General features: G+C 39.8%; 1 protein-coding gene across 3 annotated transcripts in view; it reads left to right on the top strand.

Annotated features, from left to right (window-relative positions):
* Stk3 (serine/threonine kinase 3) overlaps nucleotides 1-24518 on the top strand; it is a 237565-nt gene that overhangs the window by 107263 nt on the left and 105784 nt on the right. For all 3 annotated transcript variants that reach the window (XM_076911255.1, XM_034517278.2, XM_076911254.1), the window contains 2 exons: nucleotides 13865-14002; nucleotides 22983-23105. In XM_076911255.1, coding sequence (XP_076767370.1) covers nucleotides 13865-14002; nucleotides 22983-23105 — 261 coding nt within the window. The remainder of the gene's footprint in view (nucleotides 1-13864; nucleotides 14003-22982; nucleotides 23106-24518) is intronic.

Here is a 24518-nt window from a genome sequence, read left to right as displayed (position 1 = left end):
TTTCTGATCAGCAAACTCCATAAGTATTATCTAGTTGTATAGAAAGCAGAGTGACCCGATGACTGAGAATATCAGCTTTGGAGTTAGACTGTCTGGGTTTGGTTCACAACTCTGCCGCATCTGCAGTCTGAAGGAGCGTCACTTAAACTTCTTATCCTTTAATTGTCCTGTGGAATATAAAATGGAGCAGTATTTCCTCCTAGGATTCTGGTGAAAATTAAAGAGATGGTTTTTTTTAGAGTATTTAGTATCTTGCCTTGTAAATCACTGTAGTATATACATATGTGTCTAAACATATGTAATGAAAAATTAGAAAAAAATTAGAAATACCTAAAGATGGAATGTTCATCATTGAAAATATCAGATCAGTGCTTCTTGGGGCCTTAACTTCAGCGCTCTATCTTTTTCTTCCTGTTTGCTGCAATGGACCTCCTTCCCTTCTGTCTGCCCCGTCCTCTCCTCCCTCCCCTCCCCCTCCACTCCCTCCCTCCCTCCTCTCCCCTTCCTCTCCCCTCCCCTACTCTCTCATGAACCTCCCAGATTCAGGTGCCTCTGGCTGCAACTCCTCTTACTTCTCCTTAGTAGACTTTGACTCTTTTCTCTCACTGCTCTCCTGCAACTGTTGACAGAGATCTGTTTGCCGTCCTTACCTCTTTTGACTTCTTTGATATCTTATTTCTTGATTCCCCCCCCCCCCCCAGTGGCTGTCAATCTTGAGTCCTAGACTCATTTTTAGTTACCGGTCTAGATGATTATTTTTCTATACTGTTGAGACACTTCAAATTTAATATTCATACATTTGTTTTAAACTTTAATTTAATATCTTATATTATCTTTCATAAACCAGTTGCCAAATTGAAAAATCTGGAAATTATCTTTCATTTAATCTTCCACTTTTAATAATCACCAAGTTGTATTGACATTTTCTCCCTGCCCAGTCCGCATAGCTAGAGATACTTCAGATTTTCATTACTCATTACTCAACACTTACTAAATGTATTACTCCCTTAAGAGTTCTTTATTTCCATATTTCAGATTTGGTATTTCCCTCTGCATTTCTATGTCACTCTAACTATAATCCTCCATCTTGTTTTCTTCTCCAGAGTAACCTTCACTGCTAGATTTATCGATTTTACAACACACAGGTCATTCTATTTGCTTCAAAACCTCCCCCATTAAAATACAGCTTTACAACTGTGTGGCTAGTTAGTAGTCAGATTCTTAGGAGTATTCTAGAAGGCCGTTGACTCTGGGTACCTTTCTGTTTATGTGCCATCGCCTTTTATTTTAGCCACACTTTATTTGTATGCACCTTTACGGTTTTATCTTTGCCCCCTTTCTGCTCAGTGTTACTTTGTTACCTATAGTTTCTACCATCTGTCCTCTAAACAGCTTCCATTGAGAACATCCTGAGCTTTCCCTCCACCCAGTAAACCCAAGCTCAGACATTTCATTATAGTTGGGTGACTTCTCTAATTATGAATTTATTGACACAGATGTACAGCAGCAAGTGCATGTTTTTCTTACAAAGGTAAATGCAGTGCTTTGTGACATACACGTATTAATGAAGTTAGTGCACTTGTATAAATGGGACTATTTTTGATTTTCTTTGTACATGTAATAACTCGGAAGGGAGACATGTCTGTGTTCGATGTGGAGTACCACCTTCTGAGCACAGTGGCCATAGTGTTCATCAGAGCAGCTAGCTGTGACTTCTTACAAGAGACCCCTGAGAGGAGGAAGAAGAAGAGGAAGAGGAGAAGGAAGAGGAGGAGAGTGGGCCACCAGACCCTCACCTGAGTGTCTGTCTACACCCTTCTGTACCTCTCAGTCACCATATGTCCTTTTGCTCCAGTTGCACGTGGCCTTGCGGTATTGGAGATGATTGAGAGACTGGAAGGTTAACAAGGGCAAGTCTCCCTGTGTTCAGATGTGGGGAAGTGGATACACACCATGCAGTGAGCAGTTTTTATAGTCAGGCTTCTATGCATAGCCTCTCCTGACGCATGCCCAATAAACTCATTCGCCTCCCAAGCTGGACTTTGGTGTGTCCTACTTAAGTCATGGTGGAGGACCTGTAAGGAACAGGGACTCAGTTATCCACATGTCTGCAGTGGAAGAGTTCCTACAACGATGGTGGAAGTCAATAGTGTGGTCCTGCACACCTGTAACCCCAGCACCTAGGAAGTGGAGACAGGAGGCGATTTTAGGTACATAAGTTTGAAAGCAAGTTTGAAGTCAACCTAGGCTACATGAAACCCTGTTGTGCGTGTGCATGCGTGTGTGTACATGTGTGTGTGTGTCTGTGTTTACATAATGGAACTTGGAGGAAAGACGCGCAGTATCTGCTTCATCAGTTAACAGCTTGAGTGCTGCCATGTGTGCAGCCCTGACTGAGGCCCCGCATGAATGAAATCAAAAGAAACGGGAGAAGGGACTAGTGTTACACTTTTCTTTTTCCCTGACAAAATGTTTCTTTTATCCATTTTATACTCATAATTCATCATATTTTATTTTTAGCCTAGTTCAGTTTTGAGAAATAAAGTGGAAATCCTTTAGGTTAGCATCTGAAATGCTAATTTTAAACTTTACTATGGCACTTGTCCAATAGAATCTGTTAAAAATTTTCCTCTAGGTCAGATCTAAGTTGAGAAGAATGAGGTAACTTTAATATGAACCCAGATTGTAATCCAGTCTTTCTCTCCAGTGAGCTGGCAAACTCACTATTCCGTTTGTATTTTGAATTGGGGAAGCTGAGTTCATATGGATGTTTGCCAATGATAGCAAATACTGGCAAGATAGTCCTGTTCTCTGTGCTTAATTATGTGGTTTTATTATAACATTTTTCACATATTTGTTGGTACTTACTGGTCTTTCAAGGTGGATTGACTTGTTTGCAAGTGACTCATATAGATTTTATTCTTTCTGAAGTTAATCATTCCTGCCAAGTCTTCTGTCTTCCTAAGAAGGCCAGCTAATGTGTGTGTGTGTGTGTGTGTATGTGTGTATGTGTGTGTGTGTGTGTATGTATGTGTGTGTGTGTGTGTATACATATAATATACATTTTATTTAGCTATCCAGTTCCATCTTTTTGTAAGATTTTATATATTTCAAGTACCCCTGACGAAGGCTAAGATTCATTCATTATTTTTTCATTTGTCTTTTAGTGCTGGGTATCAAACTCAGAACAATGGCCGTGTGAGGCAGACAGCTTCCTTCTGCCGAGTGGCCCTTTCAGCCCTGTCTCATTTGTGTTTTTTTCCAGAGTGTTTTAGGCATCGAGATATAACAATGAATAAAATGTGTTCAGCCTTTTTAAAAGGTACTTATATGACAGAAGAAAGGCAACAAGTTATATGTGCACATTTTAAAATGGTAGTCAGGCTTATCCCTCTAAGGGGACATAGAATGACAAATGTGTTTGTGTTCTTACGTGAACACAGAAAGGTTGAGAAAGGCTATTTGATGAGGTGGCTGTTAGGATTAGTACAGATAAAGGAGGAAAATAAATAAATAAACCATGCAGATATCTTTTTGAAAGAATGTTTTCTTTAGAAGAAACTAAATAGAGTATCTGGTATAAGGAACAGCAGGATGACTTAAATGGCTGAGCCGGGTAAGATACAAGTGACGCCGATGTGATACAGGAGCAGCAGAGGACCAGACCACTGTGGCTTCCTTCAGAAGCCATTGTTTGATGGTTAGCTTTTACTCTGAGATGTATAGCCATTGGAAGATCTTAAACAGGGCAATGCTGTGTTCTTTTGCTGGGTTTAGATGAGCATCTTTTTATTGAGGAGGGTTAGTAGTCACAGGGTACAAGCAGGGAAAATAAACAGTGAAGGTAGGAGAAGGAGGGAGCTTGAGCTGTGGTAGGAAAGGTATTGTCGTCCGACCCTAGATGGTGGATATATTGGTTTTGTTTTCTCATTGTCCAAATGTGAGATGTGATAGAAAGACATACATAGGTTTTTGTCTTCAATTTTTGGTTAGGATCTCTGGAAGTATGAAAGTAAAAACTGTTGTTAAGCTTAGTTGTAAAGTGTTTCCTCTGTTCATTTCTTTTTTCTTTTTTCTTTTTTGGTTTTTTGAAACAGGGTTTCTCTGTGTAGCTCCTGGCTGTCCTGGAACTCACTCTGTAGACCAGGCTAGCCTCGAACTCAGAAATCCGCCTGCCCCTGCCTCCCAAGTGCTGGGATTAAAGGCGTGCACCACCACCGCCCGGCCTCTGTGTTCATTTCTTAAGACATCTGACTTTCAAGTGTTTTGGCTGCAGATCATCTCATCTTCCTCCCTTTCTACTAGGAACTAACAAAAATCTACCAGAATTACCTCTGCCTGGCTGACGGATCTGAGCGGGGGTGTTCAGGCTCATAAGACAGCTCAGGCTACCCCATCTCTTCCTTAGTTCGTCTACCATAATACCCAGTGCAGGCATGTACTGAAGGAACGCTTTTAAATCGCTGTGTGAAGTTCTGCCGTCTGTTGCACTCAGGTACCACAAACACTCTTTTCTTCCTCACAGATATAACATAGAGGAATAGGCTGATTTTCTGGCCTCACATTATCTCTTTCCATCTTTCTGAACACTTGTCGATGACATGCATTTGGAACGGCAATCAACAGCTGTTTGAAGCTTGTACATAGGTAGGAGAGTTGCTATTTACCTGCCTCTCATGCAATGTCTTGGTTAGTTTGCCTTTCTGTTACTGAACTGGGATGAATTTGACAATGTCAAGTTTGATGTGGCATAGGAAGGATGAAGTGTTATAAAAGAGAAACGTGGAATGTGAGACCTTTCTGGAAGGGTAGCGAGCACTGAGAGCCCATATTTGGAGGCTGGTCGAGATGAGACTAGGAGAGAGACAAGGAAAGTTAAGGAGTGGGAGTGATAATGTTGACTGGAAAATTTGTCCTCGGCACTGCATCGTATGTCTGTAAATCTGGTGTTCTGCATGTCACTTTCATTCAGGTCAGTGTTTTAAATCTTTACCTCAAGGCTTTTTCTTTTGACCCATGGATTATTTAGAAATGCACTATTTAGATTCCAAGCATTGGTGCTTCTGCTCATCTTTCTAGTAAGATATCTAGTTCCATTGCAGTGTGGAAGGATGCCCCAGGAAGTCAGCCTTTTAAATCTGTTGGTGTGTGCTGTCCTCAGGACAGGGCCTTCTTGGTATCTGAGCGCTTGAAGAGAATACGCACATTCTGCGTGGACTGAACGACAGCGAGGCCTGTGAGGCGATGGGTGGATGGAGATTCCTGAGCCCTTCAACTCTCAGCAGGCGCTGTGTGTGGTCAGATGATGCTGAAGCCTGGTGACTAGAACAGTTGCCTTTTCCACTTTTTACTTTTATTTCATCCTTTTGCTTTCTGTATTTTTTCTCAGGTTTTTGGTTTCTTTTCTTGCCTTCCTGTGGGTTTCTTGAATGTATTTTTGAGTTTCATTTTGATTTATCCTTAATGTATATAAGTTCATCTCTTTTACTGCCTGGGTGACATACAGAACCCTAATTTCTTTTTCGTTCTCTTACTTTCTCCCATGTATTAGTAATGTCTTCTTCATGTATTAATTTTTTGTTGAAACTATGAAAATTAATTTCAAAAACTCAGGTAAGAGGAAAATCTGTCACACTAACTGATTTAAGCTGTATTCTACTTTCCTTTCTGGTATTTCACATTTTCTAATTACATATTTTTCTTTATTTAGAAAAGTGGCTTCAACCTTCTTTTAGGATAGAGCTGTGACAATTCTGTTAAGTTTTCTTACCTTAGACTCTTGATTTCTGTGCATCCATGAAGGATAATTCCACTGTCTGTTGTAATCTGCTGGCAGTTCTTATAGTTAAATCACTTAAGCTAGTTAAACATGCTTTTTGCTAAGAAGTCAGCCATCATTTCATTTTCCACTTAAAGGTAAAGCCTCATTTTTATGTACATTGAAGATGGGTTTTTGCCCTCAGTCTTTGATTTTCTGAAATTTAATTATATGTTTTTATGTGAATGTCTATTTTTCTGTCTTGTGATTTGTAGTTTCTGGACTCTATAAGCTAAATTTATTTCGCTAAATGTAAGAAATTTCTAGTGAATTTTTTATTAACTGAGTTTGCTCTGCAACAGTTTCATGCATGTGTGTGCTGCATCTGATTTTTCGTGTCCCACCTTTTCTTTTATAGTTTAATGTATTTTAATAGCAAACTTATAGGAACAGCGCAGGAGGCAGACAACGTTAAAAACATGCACTTGCATGCAGGACAACTCAGAAAAATATAGTGAGTGGGTAGAATCTACTGTGTGATAAAAATGCTACAAACACCATTTAGTTGCTGTCAATAAGAAATTTACTTATTTTTAAAAAATCCAAATGCTGGCATTGTCCAGAAAAATTTAACAGGTTTATTTATAATTGTTATAAAGTTGAACTATTGAAACGTGTTCAGTGGAACATTTTGCTTGCATTCATGCTTTACATCTTGCATTTATATTAAAAATTCACATACAAGTGAATGTGGAGAAACTGCCAATACCTGATTCCATCACCTTGTTTCCACTCTCAATCCCCCTTTCATCCTCTCCCACTTCCGCCAGCCCCTCCTCTACATTCCGAAACATCCTTTCCCACACTCATGTCTCTTCGTTTTGCTTTGTGGCCTACTGAATTTACCCAGGGCCATCTGGGCTACCGTGATCTGGAGCTAGAAATTGGAGCGTGATGAACTCACTCATAGATGCAGAACTGAAGATAAGACCTGCCCCTCCCCTAGAATCCACTGGTAGCAGTAGTTAAAGGGGAGGAGCGGGACCTGCACAGCCTGGTCTCTGGCTGACCGCTGATTGGTCTAGTGCTGTGCAGATGATGCAGTGCAGGCTGCTGGATGCAGATGCAGTGCAGGCTGCTGGATGCAGATGCAGTGCAGGCTGCTGGATGCAGATGCAGTGCAGGCTGTTGGGTGTGTTGTAAGATTAATTGCAATGCTAGCTATTGTAGCTAAAAGACATGACATGTTTCTTTTCTACAGCTCCAAAAACCTGAATGCTGGATGTTTTGACTTGGCCCTAGAGAAGTTCATGGGACTCTATCCATTCCTCCCTCAGCGATACCACCATTACCCCCATGTGCCCAAGTCAAGGTTTTCCTGTTGTTCTTACAGAGAAAGTATTTATTCTGTTGTTCTGTCTTCTAGCTTGCTGGTTCTTTTTTACTAGATCTTCCCTGTCTCGTGTTGAAGCCACATACTGAGCTTTTTATTTTGGCTGTTGTGCTTTTCACTTCTAAATTTCCATTATGTATACGTATGTATATGTATATGTCAGGCTTGGCAACAAGTGCCCTTCAACTATTATTTATAGTTGTTAATTGAGGCACTTTTCTTCTCTTTCTGATTTAAAATATTTTAACACCTCCATTAAAACCATCTGTTGTTTTTTGTCATTGAAGTTATAATCTTCCTGGTTCTTGAATAGGATAAGGAATTTTTAGTTTAAAACTGGACGTTTTTACTCTCCAACTCTCATGTAAACTCTATGTTAGATAAATGTTTTTGACATTACACCAGTTGGGACCAATAGAGTTTGAACTTCAGATTCCCTGCTCAGCCTTTGTGGACACCAGTGGCAGGAGTGGTTCTTCATTGCTGGCTGGGTGGGGTCACAGTTCCAGCTTCTCATGGAGATTCATTGCTTAGTGATTGTTTTACTGTTGGGTGATAGTGAAAATCCTGCTGGGTATGTAGTCCTCCTCACCAGGTAGAGCAAAGGGCAGCTGTTTACTGCCAGGCTGAGGTAGAACTCCAAGCACCCATGGTTTCTACATACTGGAGTGGTGAGATGTCCATAGAAGGCCGGAAGTCTTCACTCCATTCTTGGTCTTTCTGATAAACTGTGCAGAAGTTCTGTGGTGCCCTTTTCAGTTTGTAAAGGTGGAAGTGGAGGCTGTCCTTCATTCCTTATGGAATGTATGGGGTAGAACTGTGGGTTCCTGCCATCCGTGCATCCTGATCGTTTAGTTATGTATGAGTAAAGAGTGAAATGAAATATATCTATAACATAGATAGATAAATATCTGCTTTTTAGGTAATAAGTAGCAACAGATGCAGTCTATTTACTGTTGATGAAAACCTGCCCCTGAGGTAGTGAGCTTTTGTAAGTCTCACGTTCCTCTGCTATTGGTCAGCTCTTAGTCTGTAAAACTGGCATATTTCCCTAAGTTTTTGCTTCCTACAGTGAGGTTTGGAATGGGTCCTTGATACTCTTACCATAAAAATGATGAGATAAAAAATGTTTCTCAGGTAGCTGTGGCATGCAGCTGCTGCTGAGAACTCATGGCCCAGGCTTTGGGATGCATACTTGCTCTGGTTCACAAGAGGGTTTAAAGAAGACTCTGCAGTTAAAGATTGCTTCATCGTTTGTTTGTTTGTTTGTTTGTTTGTTTGTTTGTTTTAAAGCAACAACAAAACTATTTTCACTGTATCTTTTACTGAGATATGGATTAAAGCATTTCCAAGGTGAGACAGAGGAATTATGGAAGAAAGATTGCTTTCCTCTTAAACTTTTGCCTGAGTTCCTGCAATTGACAGTTTCTTTTTGGCCTAACCTAAAGTTACTACTTTCTTTCTATCTCCCTCTTCCTGGCAGGTTGAATTTTCACCTTACCTGCCTTAAAATTTTTTTCTCTTAAATACTAATAAAATTCTTCCTGATATTCCTTTTCAGACTGACAATCCACAGAAGGGAACCCTTTCCCTGATAAGCGTAGGGTTGTCCAGCTGAGTGCTCTCTAACAGTATAGATAGGTACTATAGTGTTCAGCCCGAGTGCTCTCTAATAGTATAGATAGGTACTATAGTGTTCAGCCCGAGTGCTCTCTAACGGTATAGATGTAGGTACTATGGTGTTCAGTCCAGTCGCTACTCTCCACTCACAGCCAGAGTGCCCACTGCACCTCTTTCCTTAGATTACTCTCCAGGCAAGCAGACTGATGTTTCCTGGCCTGATGAGTGATTGTGGACATTCCTCTAACTCAACCTTCCTTATACTGTGTGACTCTTTAATAAACTTTCTCATGTTGTGGTGACCGCCAATCATAAATTTATTTTCATTGCTATGTCATGATTTTAATTTTGCTACAATTAATGGAAACTGTAATATAAATCCTGATATGCAGGATATTTGATATGTGACCCCTGTGAAAGGGTCGTTTGATACTCCCTCCCAAAGGGGTCAAGACCCACAGGTTGAGAACCAGTCCTCTGACTAGAGCTGAAACGAATAGTGAGTTTCTAGTTCTGTGCTTTGCTTATTCCACTGTGGGAACTGGAAGGCAGGAACATGGCTTCTTCACACCCTTTTCACCTTTGCATTTCTTTCAGACCAGCACGTTACTATTTGCAGAGCTGCAGTTTTACACCTGGATGCTGACATCTTTTGTACACAAAGGACATGGCCTACCCACCTCTCTTGTGTGAAAACACTGCGCTGGAGACACAGTCAGGGCTGTGTTTCTGATGGCATCCAGCTTCACCTTCATTTATTCTTTGCTCTTACTTGTAACATTTTTAAAAAGAGGTTATTACTATATTTCCTTTTTTAAAAATCCCATCTTTATTGGACTAAGCTTGCTACCTGTATATTATGTTCACTCTCAAAAACAGCTGTGGTTCTTTGTAGGTGCTGCCCCACCTTCCTCCTGTTTGTTAGGAAGATGTCTTCTGCTCACATACCAGTGACTTACTGTTTTCCTGGCATACTCCATGCTCCTGTGCATCCACAGAGCAGCTGCCTTAGCTCAGGCATAGTTGCTAATTCATTCCACTGAGATTAGCTTCTCAGTGAAGCACTTTCTGCAAGTTGGGGCTCTATAGAGTCTAAAGCATTTCAGATATGAAGCTAGTTAGGCATTTTGAAGCACATTTATTTTCTGACCTCTTCAGAGTACTTGTGATTAGGGAAATTAAAAGAAAATTCCAAACTTCGTGATAGGTTTAGTGTGTAGTTAAGCAATATATTGTGTAGAAACAACCATAGGCTAATCGTATAATTTATTGCACTAACATTCTTCAATCAAATGGTGTTAGAGATAAGATCAGTTATATGGCTCTAATGTGTGTCTGTGCTGTTTGGTTGGTGGCAGGGAATGTTAAGGCTAGCCACTGGTAATCAACACTTTCTGCAACAGGGGCTGTGACTTGACTGACACAAAACGGAGAGATTCTTAAGAGGATCCTAGTGGTTGGTTGGACCCAGTAAAGACTGTGAGAAAATCTGCATCTGTTACTGATTTTTCTAAAAAGTTAAAGACAGAAATGAAAGACATAGCGTTTTCCTGGAGACACTTTAATAGACTTGCTTATTTGAGCTGAGCGCTCAATGTCCGTGCTTGCTCAGTGCTTGTTTGCAAGTATGATGTGACATTATACTCACTTTATGATAGTACTGGGTAAATAAGAGTTAGAGTAAAGCTTTTCATCCTCTGGTTTCTAATAGCTACTGCCAGGTGAGCCTTATATGTTAAGATTATCAGAAGATAAGGCTGCAGCTTATTGGCTCAAAGTTCAAAGAAGAAGCATTAGCTTCAAGGACATAAATCATTGGGCTGTTATCTGCTAATTTGTAACAGAACAGTGGGGAACAGCGTTTATCTGGACAATCTGGTATCTACCTGCAGTTGAGGTTAAGGTCAGCTCTCCAGGGCCCAGGTCTTTGGACTGTTGTCAGAGAAGAGGTTTAGATGTGTTGTTTTTCCCCCAGTTTGAAGGAGCAGGTGATTCGCTCCCTTTTCTGAAGCTACTGTTCATGTTGTCCATTCTTGAAGTCTCACTGGAGTCCAGGATCACTATGGAGCCATTAGAGATAAACCCGGTTAGTTAGAGATAGACCTTCATGGTATCTGTTCCCAGTTAGTTAGAGATAGACCTTTATGGTATTTGTTCCGTACGTTCATTAATTTTTCTCTACAAGTTAACTGTGAGCTCTGTGGGTTCCAGGTATAGATAATATTTTAAAATTTGTAATAGCAAAGATTACAAGGTCACATACTTGAAGAGACCATTGAGTAAAGTAGTTGATTTTCTGACCAAGTGACATCCTGGTTTAAGTTAGCCTAAGTCTAAGAGATTCTCTTACCTTAGGTAAGCTTGACATTGTCTAAACAAGTAAACAGAATACAGCAGAACAAAGTAGGCCAACTGTTATTGCTTGGTCAACGACCTGTCATTACTTTCAGAAGTTGATTACTTCTGAATCACTGTATCAGCTGACTATACAGAAAATGACCTTAGAAATATTTGCTTCTCTGTGTTTATTTTGCTTTGCAATACTACACTGTATGTGTATGGGCATCTTACCTGCCTGTATGTATGTTCACCATGTACATGTCTGGTGCCCACAGGGTCAAAAAAGGGCATCAGAGTTACAAACAGTTGGGAGCCACCATGTTGAGTGCTGGGAATTGAACATGTGTCCCCTGCAAGAATTAAATTCTAGGCCACGCCAGGCCCAGTTTTAATCATTTTTAAGGGTCCAGTTCGTTGACTCCTCCCTCTCTTCTTCCCCATCTTCTCTCTTCCCAGTTGCTTTCCTGTGGGGTTCCAAGTGCCACCTCTTTGTGTCTGGCTGCCTTTTCCTGTGAGTAGTGATAAGTATCTGCCTTGTGCTTGTTAGCTATTCTTGTTTCTTCTTTGCAGAAATGTTTCTTTAAGCCCTTCACCTATTTTAAAATTGAGTTGTATGTATTTTTGGTAATTGGTTGTAGGGATCTCCTGTGTCTTCTAGTTCTCTATTGTTTCTGTGGAATTCTCTATTCCGGTTACCATCTTGCTCTTGTGATGGTGCTGAGTGCTCTAGTGATGTACAGAGCCGTAAGTTTCTATAAAGTTCACCTTACTTTTAGTCATTGTCAATTCCTCATCATGACATTTTTCTCATGTTTCCTTCTTAGAGTTTTATGGTTTTAGCTCTCAGGGGTGTCTGATAATTTTGTAGTTCATTGTAACACAAGCTTCATTTCTTTTGCAGCCTCACTGATATTGTTTGCTGAGAAAACTTTGATTTGAATATTCTCTCATATTTGGTTGAGAGGGCTTCAGCTTAATAATTGTGCAGTTGTGATTCTAGTAAGTCTAGGTAACCTTATAAAGTCTTAAAGCTTGCTCATGCTTTCTTCCCTCTGAGGAAGCAGAGGGGAGGACGTGGGATCCATGTGCTGACCGTGGGACTGTTTGTCATGCCTCACGTCTCCTTCAGTGTTTGTTTAGATTTAACAGTCATCTTTGCTCATTGGAACTTAGAAGCGTTATGATGCTTTCCTGATGATTTAAATGACAGCCCTGTTGTACATCTGAAATTTCATTTTTAACTCTTAATCTCTCTAGATTTTATGTTATTTTTCTGTAAAATAAACAGGTTGAAGTAAAGATCCTGTTGTATTTTGTTTACTGTGATTTCAAGCCAGTTATACATATCTTTTTGCCAATTAATAAAAATTCAGTGGATAATAGAAGCTCTGTCTTATGCAAGGAATACATTAAAATTGATACAGTAAAATATGTTTTGTGAATAACTTTGCAGTTGTGATCTTTTCTCTATATGTGAACAGAAGTTTTAGCTGTAAACAATATCCTAATCCTTTTAATGATAAAAAATTTAATTTCTAAATGTTGTTACAATTTATAGTATTACTACCCCTGTCTTTTTTTAATGCATTAAGAAGAATGAGCATGACTTAAAGTACATTAAGTTTGCATACAAAAGAAGAGTCCCATCTAGAGTCAGATGAAAAGATGCCTTTCCAAAGGGGGCGGATTCTCAGACCTAGGAAGGGAGACTGGGGTGCTTCCTCTGAGATTCTCAGACCTAGGAAGGGAGACTGGGGTGCTTCCTCTGAGATTCTCAGACCTAGGAAGGGAGACTGGGGGTGCTTCCTCGCAGTTTCTCTCTGTTTAAGGGTCTATGATTGTGTGCTACATGTGTTTATTTATTGCTGTTAAAAGGTCTTTGTTTTGTCCTCTCACCTGTGTTGTTGTGTAATTTTATAAATTTACATATTAATACCTACATAAAATTACCAATGAGTAGTTATTACGTGTTCTAATTCATTTTATTTCATAAGATTTCTGTTACTGCTGTTTGCCTCTTGACTTTTAATAGCATGTATGAGTAAAAATGTTAATATTTATTGAGTATATTATGTGTTTGTTTCAGTTAGGTTTTGTTTTCTCACATGGAACTTGGAGAGATAGTTACCACAGGCTGTGAGATGGAGGGTCTCTTTTATACTTTTCAAATTTGAATTATCAGAATGTATTATCATAGCTATGAATGTTTAGCACTTAACTTATTTCTGGTACATCAAAGAGGTGTATTTAAAACTTTTAGAATCTTCATTATCTAGTATTCAACAATAGTAATTTTGTTTATGTTTAAATAATTAATTTGGATTACACGTGCAGATCAGCCTGCTGCTGGCCTTTTTTAGCTACAATACTTAACATAAAACGAAAATACTCAATAAGTCTGGCATACAGTAACAAGATTTAGAAATATATTTTCGACAGTTAGTGTCTTTGTCAAGAAGTCTATAAATGTGTCTCCTTTGGAGATAGATTGAAAAACCAACCATAAAATCGGAAGTAGTGAGCTATAGTTCAAATGGAGGCTCTAAGGGGAAATGATCACACTCACAGCAGACAGACTCGGTTCCCAAATTGCAGTCTCACTGGAATTCCTGTATCAGCTTAAATTTATTTTCAAGATTTAGAATCTGGTAAAAAAAAAAAAACAAAAAAAAACAAAAAAAAACAAAGACATATTTATTTGGTTGTTCTCTTGTGGTTCTTACTGTGTCTTTTGTCTGCTTCATCTACACTAGGCTATCTTTATGATTCCTACAAACCCACCACCAACATTCAGGAAACCCGAACTTTGGTCTGATGACTTCACCGATTTTGTGAAAAAATGCTTAGTGAAGAGTCCTGAGCAGAGAGCCACTGCAACACAGCTGTTACAGGTCAGTGTGCACTCTCAAGGACCTCCTTCTCCTGCTCCTCCTCCTCCTGCTCCTCTTCCTCCTCCTGCTCTTCCTCCTCCTGCTCCTCTTCCTCCTCCTGCTCTTCCTCCTACTGCTCCTCCTCCTGCTGCTTCTCCTGCTCCTCCTGTTCCTCCTCCTGCTCCTCCTCCTCCTGCTCCTCCTCCTGCTCCTGCTCCTCCTGCTGCTTCTCCTGCTCCTCCTGTTCCTTCTTCTGCTCCTCCTCCTCCTGCTCCTCCTCCTCCTGCTCCTCTTCCTCCTCCTGCCCCTCTTCCTCCTGCTCTTCCTCCTCCTGCTCCTCTTCCTCCTCCTCCTCCTCCTCCTCCTGCCCCTGTTCCTCTTCCTGCTCCTCCTCCTCCTGTTCCTCTTCTTCCTCCTGCTCCTCCTCCTCTTCTTCCTCCTGCTCCTCCTCCTCTTCCTCCTCCTGCTCCTCCTCCTACTGCTCCTCTTCCTACTGCTCCTCCTCCTCCTGCTCCTCCTTCTTCTCCTGTTCCTCCTCCTGCTCCACCTCCTCCCGTTCCTTTTCCTGCTTCTCCTGCTCCCCCGTTCCTCCTCCTCCTGCTCCTGCTCCTCCTTCTATTCCTCCTCATCCTCTTCTGTTCCTCCTCCTCCTGCTCCTCCTGTTCCTCCTGCTCCTCCTGTTCCTCCTCCTGCTCCTCCTGCTCCTCCTTCTGCTCCTCCTGCCCCTCCTCCTGCTCCTCCTGTTCCTCCTCCTGCTCCTCCTTCTCTAAGCTTCCCGAAACAGCTGACTCTCTAACGACTCTTCTGCATTTTTCTTTGTCTTCTATGTTCCCATGGCTGGGTTTTATCCCCCAGTGTTTTCCTTGTGCTTCTTGACTCAGCATTGTCCTGTGACTTCTGGCTCCACTCTAATGTATGTAAATCCAAGAATCCTGAACTTCCTGAAAAGATTATGACATGTTATAAATGCTAGTTACAAGGTTACCTGAGTGATTGATGTATTTTATTCCTACTGTAAATAAACTCTATCTAGAGCACCAGGAGGCTTTTTAAAAATCTGTGAATTTTAAAGCAAAAAGAAATAACTTAATACTTATAATGAAAAAAACCCCAAGTTTGTGGAACTTTTTCTTGACAGAATTGCCTCAGAACTCTCGACTAATAAGTATGCCCTACTGTATGCATTAGGTGTATCTACAGTGTGGCTCACCGTGCGTCTCACACTAGCAATTTTCAGATGCTTCTTACTGTTAAATAGTAAATGAATTCAAGCCACAGTTCTTGTAAGAAAACTTTTTGAGCTACCATTAAAAACAAAATAAAATTGATTGAAGGCTCCGTGAAGCAGTTTGTACTGCTTGTTTTAATTATTTTATTTATCTACATATCAGCTATTGCCCTCCTTCCCAGCCCCTCCCCCAGTTGCTCACCCCATTCCCCCTCTCTCTTGCCCCCACACAGGTGTTCCTCCTCTGCCCTACACCAGTTTATTTGAGTTTTGAGTTATATACAGATATAATTTCAAAACTTAATTTGTTAATGATTAAGATAGCAAATTTGGACCGGTGAGATAGCTCTGAGCATAGAAGGGCACTGCAGTGAGATAGCTCTGAGCATAGAAGGGCACTGCAGTGAGATAGCTCTCAGCATGGAAGGGCACTGCACTGCAGTGAGATAGCTCTCAGCATGGAAGGGCACTGCACTGCAGTGAGATAGCTCTCAGCATGGAAGGGCACTGCACTGCAGTGAGATAGCTCTCAGCATGGAAGGGCACTGCACTGCAGTGAGATAGCTCTCAGCATGGAAGGGCACTGCACTGCAGTGAGATAGCTCTCAGCATGGAAGGGCACTGCAGTGAGATAGCTCTCAGCATGGAAGGGCACTGCAGTGAGATAGCTCTCAGCATGGATAGTGTCTTAGTCAGGGTTTCTATTCCTGCACAAACATCACAGCCAAAAAGCAAGTTGGGAAGGAAAGGGTTTATTCAGCTTACACTTCCACCTTGCTGTTCATCACCAAAGGAAGTCAGGACTGGAACTCAAGCAGATCAGGAAGCAGGAGCTGATGCAGAGGCCATGGAGGCATGTTTCTTACTGCTTTGCTTCCCCTGGCTTGCTTTCTTACAGAACCCAAGACTACCAGCCCAGGGATGGCACCACCCACAATGCACCCCCCCCCCCCCATCACTAATTGAGAAAATGCCTTAGAGCTGGATCTCATGTAGGCATTTTCTCAGCTGAAGCTCCTTTCTTGTGATAACGCCAGCTTGTGTCAAGTTAACACAAAACCAGCCAGTACAGACAGGCACTGCATTGAGACAGTTCTGAGCATGGACAGGCACTGCAGTGAGATAGCTATGAGCATGAATGGACACTTGCCAAATCTGACACTCTTCTCTGACCTGAATGTGTGTGCTCTGGCACACCCATGCACGGTCTGAAAAAAAAGGCAAGAAACCCCCATAAAAATCTGATGGTAAAATTTTGTCTGGAGACTGACTGATTTATTTATTTATTTATTTATTTATTTATAGATAAGGTCTTTATTTCTAGCTCCCCCCCCCGAATATGGTAAAAATATATTTTTTTTGTTTTCAAGTTAGAAAGGATGGAAGCACTTAAAATATATCAATATAATTCCTTAATTTTGTGGAGGTTATTATAGCCCAGAAAAATTAAATAACACTGATGATCACATAGTAAACCAGTGATTATTCTAGATAGATTACATTTGTCCAAGCCCCATTCTTTTAAAAATATTTTAATTAAATTTATTTATTCATGTCAGGGTGAGGATACATGCAGGCCCCAGCACACATGTGGAGTCAGTGGACAATGTGTGGGGACTATGTGGGTTCTTGCTTTAAACTCAGATCTCTAGGCTTGATAGCAAGCACCTCTACCTGCTGAGCCTTATTACCAGGCCTAAGCCCTGCTCTTTATTTTTTTCAACTTTCAACATGAATGGTAGAGTAGCTGTTATTTCTGTCTACAGTATTTGATTATTTGAGTATGTAATTTGATGCTGGAATATCAGTTTCCGTGCTGTGACTTATTTTTACCAATTCCAGTAAGATGTAGAAGCAACTTTACTCACTTCTCTGACCCTTCACTAGACTATGATTGCCTTACATATTTCCTCTTTGTAGTTGAGAGCCACATCAGTTCTATAATATTTGCTTTAAACATAAAACGTAATTGAGGAAATTCAAGAGAAGGGAAAGTTATTGTATTTGCCCTATTTTTGTTCTTTCTGTTGTTTGTCTTCTGATGTCTGAAGGTTCCTGACATTTCCTTTGTTTACAGAACATTTCAACTGCACTTTTAGATGTTTGTAGTAATTTTCTTGGTACTATTATGGGTTGGCAGTTCATTTTCTTGCATTACTTGAGGATATGTAGTTAGGGACCTCACTTGTTCCTATTGGAGGAGTCATATCCAGCTACCTGTCTCTGTATCCATCCATCCATTGTGTGTGTGTGTGTGTCTATCTATCTATCTATCTATCTATCTCTTCCTGAAATGTCAAAGATCAAGGGAGGGACTAAAGCTTGTCAGTCTTTGCTGAAGGTGAGCTCATTCTCGGGTTCCTCCAGTGGCCTGTTGACACTGTGGGGATGGCCATTCAGTATGATATTCAGTATACCAACTAGTGATGATGGTTCAGACCTCCCACAGTGGCCCTTCTCCAACAAGGAGGGAGTGGGGTTGCATATTACTACCCGTAAAGATCTAAGTCTAGGCTTTCACATGGTCGTTACTGACACTTTCCATTTGAGGAGCAGATTCTTTGTTGAGATGAATCTCCTGTGTTAGCAGTTGGTCGTTTCATCTCAGTTGGACAGTTGAGAGGGGTGGAAGCCTAGATTTCCCATCAGCTTTTGCCAGTGGAGATGTGCCATAGTGTTCTCCTTGGTACTTGCCTCTAGTGCAGCTCTTCTCAACCTGTGCTTTACCCCTTTGGGAGTTGAATAACCCTTTCACAGGGTTGCCTGAGATCATCTGCATATCAGATATTTACATGACAATTCATAACAGCAAAATATAGTTATGAAGTAAAATGAAAATAATTTTATGGTTGGGGGTCATCACAGCACGAAGGTCATTATTAAAAGGTCACAGCATTAGGAAGGTTGAGAGTTGCTGCTCTGGTAGAATGATTGCTGCCTGAAAGTTTTCTGTCTGTCTGTCCTCTGGCTGTTTGCCTTAAGAGACCACAGTTTTGTAGATGCCTTAAAAGTTTATAACTGTTGTTATTTGTGGTGTGCCAAGTGGGTGGGGGAAATCTCACAAAACCCCACAATTAATAGGGCAATTAATGGCTGCTGATAGAGGGAGAACCAGTATCCTCCATGGATGAACTAGCTTATCCAACCCCCAGTGGGCAGCCTACGTGGATATACATAAGTGAGCAACAGTGAGTGAACTCAGTGTGTGTGTGTGTGTGTGTGTGTGTGTATCAGTGTGTATCAGCAATAATGAACTCTGCATGTTTCTGTGTGTGTGTGTATCAGAACTCTGCAGGTTTGTGTGTGTGTATCAGTGTGTATCTGCAACAATGAACTCCACGTGTTTGTGTGTGTGTGTGTATGTGTGTGTATCAGAACTCTGCAGGTTTGTGTGTGTGTGTGTGTGTATCAGTGTGTATCAGTAATAGTGAATTCTTTAGGTTTGTGTGTATGTGTGTGTATCAGTATGTATCAGTAATAATGAATTCTTCAGGTTTGGGGTGTGTGTGTGTGTGTATCAGTGTGTATCAGCAGTAATGAACTCTTCAGGTTTTTTGTGTATATGTGTGGATCAGTAATTATTAAATGTTTGTATGTATATCAATAATAATTAAAGAAAATGAGACCATAAAATTGAAAAATAATGGGAGTATGAGATAATTAGAGGTTGGGTGAGGGAAATGATGTAAATATAGTACTAATATATGAAATTCTCAAATAGAAAAATTTTTAAAAATATGATAGATTGATTTGAGATAGTTTCTGGGTTTTTTTATTAGCTTAGTTCTTTTTTTTAAAAAAAAATTATTAGGTAGTTCTCTCTCTCTCTTTTTTTTTTAATTTTAGAGATTTTATTTTATGTGCATACACTGTAGCTGTCTTCAGACATACCAGAAGAGGCCATCAGATCCCATTACAGATGGTTGTGAGCCACCATGTGGTTGCTGGGAATTGAACTCAAGACCTCTGGAAGAACAGCCAGTGCTCTTAACCATTGAGCCATCTCTCCAGCTCAGCTTAGTTAATTTTCTTTACCCATTTCAATTTAATTTTTTTAGTTCAGATACATTTAGAGACAGAAGAACTTTGCTTCCTTTTAGAATTTGTTATTTTCATTTTACTCTTTTGAAGTATTTTTCAGAACCCTTCATATGAGTGAGTGCCCATTGCTACATATGTAAGCTGTGTCTGCTCACAGCATCTTTCTGTGAGCTAATTAATATCTGCGTATGCTTCCACACTGATCTGTAGTGTTCTCACATTTCCATGCTTAAAAGGCTCCTGATCCCTTAATCTATCTGCAGTTTACCTTGGCATTTCTGTGGTAGGGGTTTAGTTTACTTCTATTTGATCCACCTTCACCAATGTGCAAGGTTCCTTGTATATTACATCCATTTGTAGGGATAGTGGGGCTTTTTGTTCCTTCTCTTCTCATACTAAAGCCACATAGGCAAGCATTCTAGGAAAGCAGCAAAATAAATATATTATGTGCTTCATTAATATGAATTTTAACTTACCCTTTTCTTCTTTATAGTGTATTCTTTTTGATCATGTCATTTGTAAGACTTTATATCTCATTTGCTTATCTTTAACTCAAGTTCTTTTAAGTATGCCTCTTACAGGAACATGAGCTAGATGCGCTTTGTATAAATGTGTTATCTCGTGTAGGAAGCGTGTACTTGAGCAATTGAGCCCAAGATGGCTTTTGTCTGTAGGATATGAAAATAATGAGTCTTTGATCTACTGATTCACAATGCATATAATCATGTCCTAATGTCTGATTTATAAAGTTAACTGTTTTTTCTTTTTGCCAAATTGTTTTTTCTGTATATGTTTAAATGTTACTTTACAATCTCAATGTTATACACATGCATTTACAAAAATCTATTCAAAACGTACTGGTATGTGTGACAGAACTCATCTCTGTACAAAATACTCAAATAAAAATACAGTATTATTCTTCAGTTACCTCTTTACTTTGCTAACTGTTTTCTCGTTTTTCTTTTGTTCTCTCTGTCTCTCTCTGTCTCTGTCTCTTTGTGTGTGTATGTGTGTGTATGTTTGAAGTAGTATCTCTTTGTATAGCATCTAGGTCAGCCTTGAATTCAAGGTCTCCCTGCCTTAGCTTCCTGACTGCTAGGCTTACAATGTGCTTCTATGCCCCATGCCTAGCCTGCCAGTTTTTCTTCATTGGTCACAGTTATTCAGAGAAAGCTGAGTACACATGGAGTTAGATAGATAAAGACGTTTGAGGTTTAGCATACTAAGCTCTAACTGGAGCACTGTAGTCAACTTACAGTAAATGATACAAAGTTAAGATACACTTTGGAACTGAGATATAACTATTGCTTATAGTGTTGGCTTAGTTTCCCCTGAGAAGATAACAAAATATAGTCCAGGTTGAGACTTTTATATCTTTTTTTTTTAAGGCTGTAATTCTATTAGTTCTGTTTTTATAGTTCTGATCAGTTAGTTCTGTTTACACAGGTTGAATGACCCCACCTACGATGCTGGGGACCAGAAGTGTTCAGATCTTCTTGATTGGATTTGAACATATATGAACACTTCAAGTTGAACATGTTTTCATCAGAGCATCTGAAACCCAAAGGGTTGCAGCATCTGAAATTCCACGTGGCTGCTGCATTGTTTAAATCCCCACTGTTCTACTTCCCTTTGCTTGTGTGTTCATGGCCTCTTTGACTAATACTTTGTTGCCACCAGATCTTTCTCCTTTTCCCATCAAATTTATATTTCCTCTCTATTTTGGGAACTGCATAGCCCAGACCCTTAATAATTCATACCTGTATCTTGCTATTGCATTTTATTAGTAAATTCCATTGTAAATTGTAAATTTATAGCATCAACATTTTTCCTATATGCTGTTCTCTTATTTGTTTATTAAGGATGGTCTCACATAAAATCCAGGCTTTTCATACTGAACCCTTGGCTTGGTTGCCTTGCTGTTAATGTTAACTCCATCTTAGGCTCAGAGAACTTGGGACAGTATTGTTGACTGGATGATGCAGATCATCCCACTAAGTTCTCACCATATGTCTTTGTATCTTTTTCGTTCTCTTAATACTGTGACTCCCTTGTCGTTCTGTGAGGCAAATAGGTGCTGCTGGAGATGGCCCCTGGGCCCGGCCTGTGCCAAGCTTTCAGTCTACAGCCCAGCATACTCTCACCTTATTCTTCTGCTTCTGCTTTTCTCTTTTAGATGGATGTGTGCCAAACCATCACGGATATAACTTATATGGCAAACTGTAACTTTAAACTTCATTTTTGTCTTCCTAATTTGGGGTGATAAGTTCCTCAAGGGCAGTGCACATTTGTTTGCCCTTTTTCTCTTTTTTTGAATGGTCCTTCTACTTACGTTAATTCTCTTTGGGCACTCTCTTTTATCTTGTAGTTTATGTAAGTTGTATCACAAGTACCCTATAGCACAGAAGGGAGAGTCATGGAGAGTATATGCTCAGGACCTTATGGGCCCTATGCCGGAAGTGGCACATAGCACTGGAGTTCACAGTGAACACTTAGTTGTGAGTGAGTACTGTTAACTGTGAAGGGGAAGTGAGGGCTCTGGGCTTCCCTTAGTCGCGAGCTCAGGGTACAGGAGACCTCTGTTTTGGTGGTGACTTTAACTGTTCTGAAGAATTAATTAGGACTTTCAAATGATGGTAGGATTCTTATTCATAGTTGTTTCCCCCCTTACTTGATATTTTTTTATTTGATAGTTTTATCAGATAGTTTGTTTACCATGTTAAAGGCCCTTCCAGGTGTCCAATTTTTCATTGTTAGATTTTTTTGTCTGAATATATTTTTGTGTTCTATTAGTCTTTATTAAAATATACAGGGCTGCTTTCCTCTAATTATATATACCAGCAATAATTATGAACATTGCATTTTGAACCTAGATTGTTGTCTCACAATAAGTTTATGTGAGCCATATATTTCTCCTCTACTGTCTCGTGTGCTGTGCTCGTCGGTGCAATTTAGATGTATTCAGGCTGATGAGGTAGCTTAGATAGCAAAGGCGCTTGCCAGGCGTGGTGACCCGAGTTCACTCCTGGGTTCCCAGGATAGAAGGAAAGAGCTGACTCCTACTAGTTGTCCCCTAAACTCTACATGTACACACACACACACACACACACACACACACACACACAATTTTAAAATGCAATTTAAAAGTAAACTTAAAAAGTTTTTCTTTTACTATTTAAAAATACAAGATACAAAATAATAGAGAACTTAATCTTTTTTTTTAAGGTCAGGGAAGTTAAAAAAAAAAAAAAACAAGACTAAATTGAAGCAGTAGTTTGGCAGGTATTTCTCTGTCTTGGTTGGAAGTGAGTAAACAAGTCAAGATGCAGTAGAGAGAGGTAAGGTGAAAGTAACTGGGTGGCTCCCCTTTGGCCATCAGATTATTAAGATTCATTAAATTCTTTAACAGTGCTAAAATAAGTTTACTTTTACATGTAATCATTAATCACCTTTAAATATTTGAAACTTTCACCACCTAATTTTAAGGTCATTCAGTGTTATTAATAAGATTATATTTTTGTGTGCATGCTTAGAATAATTTTGAAAATAAGTGAACTAAAAAGCATTTTTCTTAAAGCAAACAAAATACTATTTTCTTAATCAATGTATTAGTTATAAGTAAAATAATTATTGCAGTCTATTATCCTGGTTAGCAGTTATGGATGTTTTAATATTCTTTGTTATAAACCAGAAAAATCTGATTTTATACTATTTAACACTGTCTTTTTTTAGCATCCTTTTATCAAGAATGCAAAACCCGTGTCGATATTAAGAGACCTGATCACAGAAGCCATGGAAATCAAAGCCAAGCGGCATGAAGAACAGCAGCGGGAGGAGGAGGAGGAGGAGAACTCGGTTCGTAATTAGCCGCAGGAGGTTGATACTTTAAATCATCTGGGTCATTTTTAAGTCATTTTATTTTGTTCCTTATAGTCTTTTAAGGCTAGTACTTGCTAATTTGATACAGATGTGAGGTTCAGATATTTCTTTTGCTCTCCTTTCTGGTGAGAATCAGCAATTAATAGAAAGGTAGAGTTGACGCCACAGGACTTTATAGACACATCACACTTTGAATTTCTGTCACATTTTCATAAAACTTTGATTGGGGGTGGGGTGGCTCCTTGCCATGTCTTTCCTTTATATTTGCTTTAATTTTCTGATTGTACATTTCTGGCCTGACTATAACATGTAGTGATATTTGAGAGTGCTTCTAAATGCCCTCTTGCATCTCTATGCAGAGAGCAGAACCAGTAGAGTAATAAATCCTATTGTGAAGGCCTTTGGACTTGATTGCTCGGGGCCAGGATTTTTTGCTTCTTCTGGCTTTTCTTGTAGAAAGCTTCAGTTCTGAATGTGTTAAGGGCACTTCCGGAAGCTGTGCTCACCTGCCCTCTAACTCCACATACCTTTTTGCTAGCTTTCAGTTTCTGTCTTGCTGTGTCTCCTGCCCCGTGTTTCCTCTGTCCACATGGGTCTGTCCTTCTCCAAGTCTTTACAGTTGAGAGGTGTTTTAGAGAAGGCCAAGTGTAAATCCACATGTTCTTTTTTAACCCCAAAGATGGGAGGAGAAGACCAATGACCCACATCAACATGGCCAAATTAACTGAAGCAAGCTTTTCTTATTCATGTGCATGCACAGGCTTCCTCCCCCTTATGGTCATCATTGGGTGTGAGGAAGACAAGACTTTTATCGCTTAGAAGGAGGGGATTTACAAATGGGGGATGTGGTGGGAAAATAGATGGGATTACAGGAGCCGAGCATAAGCATGACAAGTTAGTCCCCTGACTTCACAAGTAAGCCATAGCAAGGTCATTATGGGTAGTCATAGAAACAGGGACATGATTGCCATTCCTGGAACAGGCAGTACAGAACCATTTGTAGGTAAGGTTATAGTCCAATCTTGGAAAAATAGAGCCTTGAGCATAAACAGGAATGAATCTAGTTTGTCTTAACCACAGATGGCTTTTAAGCCTAAGATGGGCCAGCCTGGTTCTTCAGCTCCTGACATCTTAATGGATGTTCTTGCCAGTTATTTATTTTTCTTAGATATTTTAAGTTTTTTTTTAAATTTTGTATCTTTTTTTTGTTTTACATTTTATTTATATTTCAGATACCATCCCCTTTCCCCATTTCCCCTCCCTAGAAAACCCCTATCCTATGTCCCCTTTTCCTTTTATACATTTTTTTAAGTGTTAGTCAAGTTTTAAATAGTAAACTTATAATATGATAATACTTAATAGGTCTTTATAAATAAATCTATAGAAAAC

This window comes from Arvicanthis niloticus, chromosome 13, assembly GCF_011762505.2.
Source record: "Arvicanthis niloticus isolate mArvNil1 chromosome 13, mArvNil1.pat.X, whole genome shotgun sequence".
Lineage (NCBI taxonomy): Eukaryota > Metazoa > Chordata > Mammalia > Rodentia > Muridae > Arvicanthis > Arvicanthis niloticus.
The sequence above is the reverse complement of the archived record's forward strand: the minus strand, read 5'-3'. Positions and strand labels throughout refer to the sequence as shown.